Genomic DNA, 13,100 nt, shown 5'->3' with positions numbered 1-13,100 from the left:
GGCTCGTAGCAAGAGCCACCGAAGATAGAGGAGGACGGAGGCGAGGGCACGGTGAACTCGTCAGAGGTGAGGAAGAAGGAGGCGCATGGACAGGGGCTCGTCGGTGTCGAGGATGTGAGGTCGGTGAGCAAGGGGACGGTGGCGGGTGGGGTGCCGTGGCAGATCGGTTTGCTCCGCCCATTGCACTCGAAACATGGAGCTTGTAACTGCAGCTATGCCAAGTTCTCATGGGGAGTCTTTGGGTCATGGTCGTGGCCAAGGTCAAGCTGTGTAAACCCAGCCCCGGTGCGCCATATTGTCGGAAAGGCACCTTGCCTAACCCACTTCCTAGTATAAAATCTAAATTGATTAGACAAGATGGAGAATATCATGTCTGGAAAGAGGTCAAAAGAACACCGTCTACCCGATCGATCACTAGCAGTATAATTCAATCACTGAAGAAAGAAAGGCTTTTTAATATTATTTTTTACAGCAATTTAAAAAAATTACACAAATTCAAAAATTACAAAAATAAGCCTCGCGAGATGGTTCAGCGAAATCTAATTTTCGCACAATGAACCAGCGAAAATTAGATTTTTGCAGTTTGGTTAAGCGAAAATAGGAGTTTTTGAAATTTGGAAGGGCGAAAATATTTTCGTGGGATAGTTACTCGAAAACCTCAAATTTCGCGGGATGGATGTGTGGAAATTATATTTTCGCTAGATAGTTGTGCGCAAATAATTTTCACGGGACGCACAACCGTTGTGCGAAAAACCCTGTACTGTTCACCCATGCGCAAACTCGACCCTTTTCTCTGTTGTCGGTTGACTGTAGCATCATCGGACGCATTCGGTCTCTGTTGGCCGGTTGCAAGAGAAGAGGAAGAAGAGAAGGTAGAAGGAGGGAGAGGAAGAAGAAAGGAGGAGGGAGAAGGAAGAAGAGCAGGAAGGAGGAGGTTGAAGAGGGAGGGAGAAGAAGCTAATTTTTTTTTAGCATTTGTTTTGTTAGTTTTGTTATTGTTTAGGTTATGTACTTTTAATTAGATAGGTAAAAATAGATAGTACAATGTTTTTGTTAATTAGATAATTTTAGATATGTGTATAAATTATTTATATTAGACTATACATATTAGACATATGCAATATTTATTTTAGGATACATGAGTAGGATAACAAATTATAGATATTTAGTTCTATTATCATATAGATGTATAAATTAATTTGATATATTAGTTCTAGTTTTTAGGAAGGTTTTATATAGTTTTTTAATATACATTAAATTATGTTTTTTAAATAATTGTATTGATATAGTCTTAGATGATATAATTTTTGATTTAGTATGAGAATATTTTTTTTAGTTCTTGTAAATTATGTTATGTCGTAGATATGTCAAACACTATAAGTCTTAGAGTAAATATTTTTTAATTAAAATTTATTTCTTTTCTTTGTAATATTGTTTTAGATTTAGGTAATTTTAGTAGTCTCTTGTTATACATCTATGTAAGCTTTAATTAGAGAATTTTAATTTGAGTAGTAGGTTAAGAATTTTTTTAATTAATAGGAAAATAAGTTGATAATTTATTTGATATATTTTTTAACATTGCAATTATGTCAAACCCTATAAGTGTTTCAGTTTTCTATGGAAATGATCAAATCCGAAATGGTCCATCTGGTGTTAATTTGAGCAATTTTCTATTTACTATCCTTAATCACACAAACCCTAAGAGTACAAGGATGAAGGAGATGATAATGTGGTTTACCCGATATTTTCAGTTGGACCATAATATTTATTATGTTACGATACAATGCATATGGACTTGTACTTTTGATCCAATTTTTTGGAAGTTAAAGACGGTGTATCGAACGGACAAGTGGTTAAAATTGATGGAATGGTGTAGGCAGCGTGGGGCTGAATACAACATGCTAGTGCAGGCATGTCCAAGAGAAGTGTATGGCAATAGCAGTACAACGACACCAGTAAAAAAAGAGGATAGGCGGGGGCACGCAATATCAAGAGAGGAAGTTGAGCAATGGCAAACGGCTGAGCCAAATGTTATTGTGCATAGACAAGTGGGGGAGGTTGAGGGTCAGGCTGACGCAGGTGAGGAAATTAAAGAAATTAATGTTGAATTTGAGAACGTGAACCGTAACATAGTCTATGAGGAAGAAGCTTTATTACAATATGTAAATATGAGGGATGATGATGATAATGATGATGATGATGATGATGATGAGTCCCCTAATACTGTCATCCTAGATCAATGGAACTGACTCGACAACACGAGGATGCAAGTTATGGAGAATCATGATTCCCCTTGGGAGTATGGTTCACCTCAATCAGGTCTTCCTCAATCGGTCTAAAATGAATGATGCAGTGGCACGGTGGGTAGTGACATCATATAGAGATGTATGAGTTCCAAAAAAGTACAATGTAGAGTGTAGAACTCTGGGATGCAACTTTTATGTTCATGCATACAAGACAAAGCATTAGACCCATTGAGTAGCTTCTAGAGTGGTTCAACACAGTTATAAGCTGCAAAACACAGGTCTAAAGCACCGCGACCTCACTGCTGCACTAGTTGCAAATGAATTGCTCATTGAGATAATTCAGAAGCAGGACATGGAATGCTTGTCCATCCAATGAGACATATTACGACAACTCAAATATGAGATTAATTATCAAAAGGCTTGGCATGTGAAGTAGAAAGCCTTATAGAAGTGGTGGGTATCTATGAGGCTTCTTATTGCAACCTATCTTGTGTGCTTAATATTCTGAAGGAAAGTATCATGGCACATACACCGCTTTCAAGGAGATTGAGATAGATGAAAACCAACCCAGGATTTTCTGACATGGTTTCTTTTCTTTGGGTCAATGTATTCAGTCCTTCCAGCATCATCGTCCTTTGCTTTGTGTGGATGGCACATTTTTTACTAGGAAGTACAAAGGTCAAATTCTCACTGTAATTGGAGTTGATGCGAATAACCAAATACTTTCTTTGGCATTTAGGTTTGTGGAGGGTGAGAGCAGGTTGAGATGGCTCTGGTTTTTTAGGCATCTTAAGGTTGGGGTTGTCCGTGATCGACATAATGTTTGCATCATACATGACCGGTATGCTGAGATATTATCTGCTATAAAGACACTTCAAGAGTATTCAAGTGACCCGTTCCCATGGCCTGACATGTAGAATAGGTAGTGCATGCGTCACATGGGAGCAAATTTTTATAAGCAATTCAAGAGCAAGACACTGATGGACATGTTCAAGAGGTTGTGCAGTCAGAACCAAAGTTGCAAGTTTGATGCTTTGTAGAAGGAATTGGATAAGGGCACAAGGACACACATGCAGGAGAGAAGTAAGAAGCCTCCTACTGATGATGACACCGTACCGAAGGCGCTGCCACCTCTTAGAGAAGGCATTGACCCTCCTAATGTAAGATGAAGGGCGACAAGAAATATCAGATGTTTCTCGCACTGGATTGAGGCAGAGTCAAAGGAGAAGTGGTCCTTGCTCTACAACACCGGAGGTGCTAGGTTCGTCTGCTGGGATACCTCTTTGACAATTTATAACTATTTTTTTGTTGCTATAATTTGGTAGGTATGACGTCTTGTCTACTAACATAGCAAATGTTTACAATTGAGTCGTCAGAGGGCTGCGTGGACTTCCTCTTGCTGCAGTCGTTGATGGCATATTGTACTACTTTATTGGGTACTATCAAAAGAGGTATACTACTGTTGTTATTCACTGTGAAACAATGCATAAACCGTATGCTAGACAAATGATGGAACACTTGCAAAAGAAGAACAAGAAGGCAGTAGAACATATGGTTCACAGCATAAGCATCAATGAGCACCGCTTCGAGATAACCCTAAGATCAAAAGGAGTCGGTAGCAATACCAGAATCATCACTCATGAGGTGAGGTGAACCTAGGACAAGTTTTGAATGGATGGTGCAGACTTCACAATTTATGGTAGATGTTTTAGGGTCATCACGCAGGCAAAAGCGTGCCAGAGGTAGGGCCCAGGGTAAGGGTCAGGGTAGGGGTTAGGCGTAGTTTGTTTTACTTGTATGCTTAGTCAATGTATTTTGTTTAGGCTGCTGCACGAATATTTATTTTGTTTAGCTTTTCATTTAATTAGTTCAGACTGTTCCTGCATGATGAGAAAGGAACTGTGCCAATAATCGATGGATCAATCAGAGAAGATGCTAGAACGCATGATTCATTACATTCATAGCACTGGCCGCTACAACCAGCCTAGCCTCACACCACATATTCGAACACATGGTAGGATTCCCTGAGACACACATTGCAATCATTGATCTCTAACACAGGCCACAACCACCTACTCTATATAAGGGTAACCCTAATGACTAATACGCTTCAATGCATACAAACCAACTACTTCATCTCCACCATAATCTCATGTTTAGTGATATGACCACATCAATCAATAGCTTTCACAGGAAATCTCTGTCAAACATCAATGATATAATTTTTCCAGCTTTGACAGGGAATCCCTGGTCATTTGTTCTTGTGCACAATACTCCCATGCTCCAGCCCCCAGCCATACCCATGCACTCAGTCCATGCACCAGTCTCCAACTACCATAAATAACCCCACACTAAACCATGGCTACATTACTCATTTCTTAACTCTCTCAACTACAATGTCCCTCATCTCCACCAAGCACACCAAAGAAACATTGAGTGACTTCCATCCCTCATGAGGTTGAAACGCCATTGTGCTTTTGTGTGACCCTTCTAGGCTTTGCGAGTCCTACAACATCTCTTACACTTATGACAGACGCTTCTTCATGTGTGCCAACTACTAGTACGACCCGTCTCGACATGGACCGTATGAGTACCCACGGGTATTGTCGGTGTATCGGGAACCAGGGGTCCCTGAGTCCTGAGACCGGGCCGGCCGTCCGCCACGTGTCACCATCCCGCGAGGTCCCCCCTGCAGGATGAGGAAAATCTAAGTTCCGGGAGAAGGTGCTCGGGGCCACAGCCTCTGGTTCCTGAGCACCCCAGTTCCCCGATGACCCGCAGAGTCCAAGTACCGGGAAGAAAGTGCTCGGAGGGGTTCCCACTCGCCCCCGAGTACCATAGTCCCCCGATGGGCCGAACAGCCAAGTGCTCGGGAGAGAGTGCTCGGGGCTGCACGTGGCAGCCCCCGAGGACTCGGTTCCCCGAAGGGTCTAAAGGAGTGCTCGGGAGAGAGTGCTCGGGGCTGCACGTGGTAGCCCCCGAGGACTCGGTTCCCCGAAGAATCTGCCTAAGTGCTCGGGAGAGAGTGCTCGGGGCTCCACGTAGCAGCCCCCGAGCACTCGGTTCCCCGAAGGTTCGCGCAAGATCGCCCGACGCCCCGACGACCCGAAGGGTCCCGTCGGCGGGGTGTTAGCCAGTCAAAGGTCCAATGCCGCATTTAATGGGCACGCGCGGCCTGACATCCTGACATCCTGACATTCTCAGCTGCCCATGCCATGGTGTCAGTCCCTGCCATGCTTTGGCAGGGGGGCGTGGGTCCATTAATTGCACGAGTCCCGTCCCGTATCATCCGGGGTACCTCGGGATAACGTTGCCAGGATCAAAGCGTTCCGCCTGCCACCCTGCCCTGACAGAAGAACAAGACAGGGTGGGCACACCGGGCGCCTCTGTGGCCGCCCGGTGGGCCCTCTCAACGGCGCCGGAGGACGTCCACAGTGGCGGGTGGTCGGATGCGCGCCGCATTTTTCCACCGCCCCTGTCACTTCGCCGAGACGGAATGATGACGCCTTTCTCCGTGGCGCCTTGGCACTCGCGCCCCCTCTTTCCCATTTGGGGTAAGCTGAGGTCGGCGTGTGTATAAAAGGAAAGGATGGAGAACACATGAAGGCAACTAAGCCAGACAAGACGAGATCAAGAGAAGAGACCACAAGAGACGAAGAACATCACAAGCAAGCTCGAGCAGAGCTAGAGCACGGGAGCCTCAAGCTCTCTGTAGACAATACACCCTTGTAACCAGACACATCCTTGAAGAATTCCCTTCAAGGAAAGATATTGCACTCACACAAGAGTAGGGTATTACGCCCCCGTGCGGCCCGAACCTGTCTAAACCCCGGTGCATTTATCTCTTTTTTTGCACTAGGTCGATCATCCCCCACCACCGGCCGTTGCATTTATTTCCGTTTCCATTTATTTCCCCGACGAGCTCGTTCAGGATCATCCCCCCGGCCGAATCTTTAAAAAGGGGTCTCTCGGGATCCCTGCAACACGAGTTCATCCTCCGACAGGTATAGCGATATAGATCACTCCTGTAACACTTTTCATACGATTTTATGCACTATCTTACTAATCTTCCCTCTTGTTTCATTTGTTCAGTCTCCTCCACCTATCTGTGACTTCATGGAATGGCTAGATATGGAGCAAAATGAGCACCAAAAGTAGTGTGTCGATATGAACATGCAGTGAAGGAGGCAAGCTTACGAACATCGAAAGTACGAGCAATAGCAGGAGGAACTACGACTGATGCGATAGAAGGAGGAGCGCATGAGGAAGGCAACGAAGGAGCGTGCCGCGGCTGAATCACGTGAAGCTAAGAGGGAAATGAAATAGGAGAGGGCCCATCACGCTAAGGCGGCATGCCACGATACCCTAAAAAGGGCAAATATCCTAGGTGCATTCAGTAAAACATGTATTGTATCATGGGTTATTTTAATCCTCTAATGCATGTTGGGTTTTGCAGCGGCACGCTATTATATTAGTCTTTAGACGTACCGTATATGCCAACGACGAAAAACCCCAGCTCCCATGTAATGTTCATCAGCATATGTAATCTTTGTGCCGGGTTTTATGATAATTATACTTCACAACTACTATTGTTCAAAAAATTATATTTTGTATCCGTGCAAGGTTAGTTCAGTCAAAAAATTACTCACATAATTTTACATTAAATAAAAAAAGAATATTGATAAAATTACATCGAACAAAAAGTAAGGAAAAAATGAAACATTCTGTGTTGCCGTTTAGGCAACTATTTGCACGATAAATATTTTTTGTGGAACCAGTCACTAAAAATAATTGTTGCATGCATAAAAAATTAAACTAATTTTTCGTATTTTTGTACTACATATAAGAAAAAATTGCCAAAAAACAGATTTTTGCATTACCAATCAACGAAAAAAATTTATTTTTCGATTTTCATTGTGCGAAAATATTTTCGCACAGCCAATCTCATGAAATAAAAGTTTTGTGGGACTGAACTGAGAAAATTTTAATTTTCGCTCTTTCAATCATAGAGAATGTTTTCTATATTTCAATGAGCGAAAATTCAATTTTTTGCGGATCCAAAGGGCGAAAATCTAATTTTGGCTTGTTCATTGAGAGAAAATTAGATTTCGCTGAACCATCTCATGACAATGAATTATTTTTATAATTTTTTGAATTTCTGCAATAATTTTGAAGTTGTCGTAAAAATAATATTATAAAAATTCAGGAAAGAAAAGGCTCCACGGGTTACCCAATCAGTCTTCAGGCCACGCACGACATTCACGCGCGGAAGATGGTGGCACACTGAGACTGAGTAGTCAAGAGTAAACGCGATGCGATGTCCGCACCACTTTGGGCAATCACGCGTACATGTCATGGCGACGCACGATAACCGGATCCCATTTAACATCGCAGCATCGATCGACCCAGCATCAATCACTTGTCGTCGATCGCCCACTACCGCACTATCACACCAAGCAACATGGCAATGGAATCGATGACCTTGCTGCTGCTGCTATCGGCCTCCATGTCCATCTCGACACTCGTGGCCGGAGAAGCCAAGGACGAGGCCGCGCTGCTAGCCTTCAAGGCCGCCGCAGTCAGCGGCAGCCCTGGCAATCCGCTTGCTTCCTGGAACAGTAGCAGCACTGGCGGGTTCTGCAGCTGGGACGGGGTGACGTGTGGAGGCAGGCACCGGCGAGTGGTAGCACTAAGCCTGTCGTCCCACGGGCTCACCGGCATCCTCTCGCCGGCCGTTGGCAACCTATCATTCCTAAGAGTTCTCAATTTGGGCTTCAACGGGTTCAGCGGGGATATCCCCGCGAGCCTCGGACGCCTACGCCGACTCCAGGCCCTCAATTTGAGCTACAACATCTTCTCCGGTGAGCTCCCCGCCAACCTGACTTCATGGACTAGTTTAAGGATCATGGCCCTCGCGTCCAACCATCTCCGCGGGTGCCTGCCCCCTGAGCTCGGCGACAAGCTAACGCGCCTGGAGACGCTCTTACTGTGGGGCAACAACCTCACCGGCACCATTCCGGTGTCGCTGGCCAACTTGTCATCACTGAGTGACCTAGAACTCGGGTACAACCAGCTCGAGGGCGCCATCCCTCCTGGCCTCGACAGCATCCTAGGCCTCCAATTCCTCGACTTCGCCTTTAACAGGCTCTCCAGCAAGCCCCCTGTCTCACTATACAACTTGTCTTCTTTGGAATGGTTACAAATTCAAGGCAACATGCTACATGGAAGCATTCCAGCAGACATCGGAAGCAGGTTCCCCAGCATGCAGATACTTAGTTTCAGTCACAACAAGTTCACCGGAACCATCCCTTCTTCGCTCTCCAACCTCACTACTCTTCAACGACTCGACATCTCTAAAAACAAGTTCAGTGGATATGTGCCTGGCACACTTGGTAGATTACGAGACCTACAAGTTCTACTCTTGTGGGACAACTTGCTAGAAGCAGACGACCGGGAGGGGTGGGAATTCATCACTTCACTGTCAAACTGCAGCCAGCTCCAAACTTTAGACATCGGTGCCAACGCCGGTTTCACTGGGCAGCTGCCAAGTTCAACAGTGAATCTCTCATCAACCCTACAGTACCTCAACTTGCATGACACTGGGATCACGGGAAGCATCCCCTCGGCCATTAGTAATCTGGTCAGCCTCAACTTCCTGGATGCGGGGGATACTTCCATAACCGGAGTGATTCCAGAGAGCATCAGCAAGCTGGGAAATTTGGCTATGCTTGTTTTGTACAACACTTGCTTGTCGGGCTTCATACCTTCATCCATCGGAAATCTCTCAAACTTGAATTACCTTGATACACACATTGGCAACCTGGAGGGACCAATTCCAGCAACCATAGGGAAGCTAAAGAATCTGTTCTACCTTGATTTGTCAAAGAACCGCCTGAGCGGTCCAATTCCTAAAGACATTTTCAAACTACGAGTCCTTTCAAGAATCTTAGACTTATCATACAATGCACTATCGGGACCCCTTCCATCTGAAGTTGGTAGCTTGCAGAACCTTAATCAACTATTACTATCAGGGAACCAATTGTCTGGTGAGATACCTGATAGTATTGGAGAGTGCACCGTGCTGCAAGCACTTTGGTTGGATAATAACTCATTCGAAGGAAGCATACCTCAATCTCTGAACAATATAAAGGGTTTGAGTGCACTCAACCTATCCATGAATAGGTTGTCTGGTACAATTCCTGATACTATTGGTAGTATCCGCAACCTGCAACAATTGTATCTGGCACACAACTATTTGTCCGGGCCGATACCAACGATACTGCAGAATTTGACATCACTATCAGAATTGGATCTGTCCTTCAACAATCTGCAAGGGGAAGTGCCAAAAGAGGGAATATTCAGAAATTTGGCTAACTTTTCAATCACCGGAAATAATGAGCTTTGTGGTGGAATACCTCAGCTTCATTTAGCTCCATGCCACATGAATTCCGTGAAAAAGAACAGAAAAGGGCAGTTAAAGTCTCTTACAGTAGCTCTGGCAACAATTGGTGCACTCTTGTTCTTAGCTTTTGTAATTGTTCTCATTCAGTTGAACTATAAGAAACTTAAACGAAGGCAGAAGAGCTCATTCCAACCACCTGAGGAACAATATGAAAGAGTTTCTTATAATGCATTAGCAAATGGAACCAATGGATTTTCAGAAGCTAATTTGCTTGGTGAAGGAAGCTTTGGGGCAGTATATAAATGCACTATGAAAGATGAGGGAACTATTGCTGCTGTGAAGGTTTTTAACCTTGAACAAGCTGGATCTGCTAGAAGTTTTGTGGCTGAATGCGAGGCACTGAGAAGGGTACGTCACCGTTGTCTCATAAAGATCATCACATGCTGCTCAAGCATCAATCACCAAGGTCAAGAGTTCAAGGCACTAGTTTTTGAGTTCATGCCAAATGGTAGCTTAAATGATTGGCTTCATCCAAAATTTGACAAGCCCACTCTGAGTAATACTCTAAGCCTAGCACAACGGCTAGATATTGCTATCGATGTCATGGATGCTTTGGACTATCTTCATAACCACTGTCAGCCACCAATAATTCATTGTGATCTCAAACCAAGCAACATCCTTCTTGCAGAAGACATGAGTGCCCGAGTGGGAGACTTTGGCATATCAAGAATCCTTCAAGAATCTGCACGTAAACCCCTTCAAAATTCGAATAGCACAATTGGAATCAGAGGCTCCATTGGTTATGTTGCTCCAGGTAACTGAAATTGTTATGGTTTGGTCTTTGTTCATTATTCCTAGTTCTTGCATGCACACGACATACTAATCAATTTTTTTTGCACAATCATAGAGTATGGTGAAGTTTGTTCCATCTCAACTCTTGGCGATGTTTATAGCCTTGGCATATTGCTGCTTGAGATGTTTACAGGAAGGAGCCCAACTGATGATATGTTTGGAGGCTCATTGGATCTGCACAAATTTTCAGAGGATGCTCTTCCTGAGAGAATCTGGGAGATAGTTGATTCGACAATGTGGCTGCACACAGACACCAATGACAGCACTACACGAAGTAGAATTCAGGATTGCTTGGTTTCTGTCGTTGCACTTGGAATATGCTGTTCGAAGAAACAACCTAGAGAGCGGACACCTATACAGGATGCAGCCATTGAAATGCATGCTATCAGAGATTCATACCTCAAGTTTGCCAAATCTCATGTGGTGGAGAATGGGGTAGCAGTACTCCAGTGACTTGTAACAACAGTGAATAAGTGGACCTGAAAATGGGCAAAATGGATGCAGGTGGTCACTTACCTGAATAACTTAAGATGTATACGATACTTCAACTCTCTCTTTCTTTCCCTAACAATCTGCATTTGTTTACATCAAATATATGCAAGTATAAAGGATGTTTAGTAAATATCTCAACCTGATAAAATCAAGAGTTTTACTAGTTGTTAGCATGACTCTTTCTTTTGTACAGAATTATGTAAGATGTATGAGTCAAAATACAGCCACTCCTCTGCTAAATTCAAATGGCATGATTGGAATAAGAGACCCCGTTGGTTATGTCACTTCAATAATTGAAATTCTTGTGTTGTTTCCCTGTAGTTTGCTCCATGATACAGATGAACTTCCTGATGGATTATGTTTGCACATTTTGTAGAGTATGGGGAAGGCTCTGAGGTCTCAAAGACTGGTGATGTATATAGTCTCGTCATATTATTGCTTGAGATGTTCACATGAAGCCTGACGGATGACATGCTCAGACTTCAGAGACTCACTGGATCCGTGTAAATACGCAGCGATGCGCTTTGGCAAAGAACCTAGAATATTGCTGATTTGACAACCTGGCTCCATGTAGAGTCCAAGAATATAATAATGAAGAGTAGAATCAAGGATTTTTTTTTTGCTGGTTTCTGTCTTTATGCTTGCCATATCCTGCTCAAAGCAATATCCAAGGGACTGAAGGACGATGAGAGATGCACAAAATTAGAGAGTCGTACGTCATGTTTTCGTATTAGCTCGAAAAGATACCAATTGCAATCATTTGCAAGAGCAATGATCACAGCTGAAGGTAGGATAGGATATGTTGAAGGTGTATGTAATTACCTGAAATAATTGAAGCGATATATGCTGCCTGAGCTAACGTCTCTCTCTTTTGGATGTGTATTTCTTTTCATGTATGCAAATTTACCTTCTTAAGATATTTAACGTTTGAACCTACAACAGTTGGCATATCATATAGCTTACGCCTTACTGCACATCCTCATATCATTCAGGAATCAAAATATGAAACATGGCTAGCTTAAATATAGACATATGCATCTTAAATGATCTACAGGTTCAGAATAATCACCTTGAACAAAAGAACAGTAAAGCAATTTCCACAGAAATTCCATCAATAACCAATTAGAGATGTAAAAGGTGTAGAAAGTCAGAAATATTTGGGTTATCTTTGGGATTGCAAGCCGTGCTCTATGTGACACCCCCCCCCCCCCCCCCCAGAGAAAGTATAGCAATGATGGATGCAGGGGTAGAGAAATGAGTATCACTCTGCAGTGAATTTGGAAAACAGTTATTAACATAGCAATCATAAATCCACAACAAAGCCCAACCCAATCATGCAGTCAAACCACCATATGCAGGGATCACATAATAATATAACAAGCACCATTGCTATTCCAGATCGATGAGGAAACAGTGTTCCTAAAGCACATCCATAATTCCTGTCGAAACCCAACTACACACACCGCCGACCACAATTCCATTTCACAGCTGCCGCTACGACCCCTACCAGATAAACTGCGCCACAAGTACCAACACCACCTAGATGCTACTACCAACCTGCGAGGATGTGAACTTGGTGAGTGGTAAACGGGCCTCGGTGCCCTCAATCGTAAGTCCAGGAAGCTGTAACATAACACAGGGCAAGTTGCGACCAAACGAAGCGCTCTTACACAATAGATGTCCTTCAGTAATTTGTAAGGTGAATGTACCAAAATGAGGTGTTTTCAGAAATCTAACCAATGTATCAATTGCTGGAAACGGCAATTTATGTGGTGAAATACCTCAGCTTCACTTTGGCTCATGTCCGACGAACCACACAGGCAAGAATATATCGCAATAATAGGAGCGGTCATGTTGTTTGTTTCAGTGTAAGTTGCAAACATCCAAATGTAAGACGAAGACCTGTATGCAATACCAGCTGTTAACCCGTCATGTTGTTTGGTTCGAAAATTCGTCGGTAACTGACCAAAATGCGCGATAACCGGGCATCTCGGTCCGGCTCGGTTTTAGAAACCGAACGGTAACCGAATTTGAATTCAAAAAATTCAAAAAATAAAAACAAATTCAAACAAATTCCTAAAAAAATAGATATAATTCTAAGACCTTCC

At 43.5% G+C, this 13,100-nt stretch overlaps 1 protein-coding gene across 2 annotated transcripts; it reads left to right on the top strand.

Annotated features, from left to right (window-relative positions):
* The first annotated feature begins 7,678 nt into the window (after positions 1-7,678).
* LOC133890164 (probable LRR receptor-like serine/threonine-protein kinase At3g47570) lies at positions 7,679-11,851 on the top strand. 2 transcript variants are annotated; one of them, XR_009904030.1, is made up of 3 exons: positions 7,679-10,462; positions 10,556-11,004; positions 11,369-11,851. XR_009904030.1 is itself a non-coding variant. In XM_062330667.1 (2 exons), exons 1-2 carry the CDS (start codon positions 7,708-7,710, stop codon positions 10,951-10,953), a joined length of 3,153 nt encoding a protein of 1,050 aa, XP_062186651.1. In that variant the 5' UTR covers positions 7,679-7,707; the 3' UTR covers positions 10,954-11,851. The 2 variants fall into 2 exon arrangements, 1 of the variants encoding a protein (XP_062186651.1); XM_062330667.1 differs by having other exon boundaries at positions 10,556-11,851.
* Positions 11,852-13,100: the final 1,249 nt, after the last annotated feature.

This window comes from Phragmites australis, chromosome 1 (assembly GCF_958298935.1).
Source record: "Phragmites australis chromosome 1, lpPhrAust1.1, whole genome shotgun sequence".
NCBI lineage: Eukaryota > Viridiplantae > Streptophyta > Magnoliopsida > Poales > Poaceae > Phragmites > Phragmites australis.
Note: the sequence above shows the minus strand (reverse complement) of the source record. Positions and strands in the feature narration are given on the sequence as shown.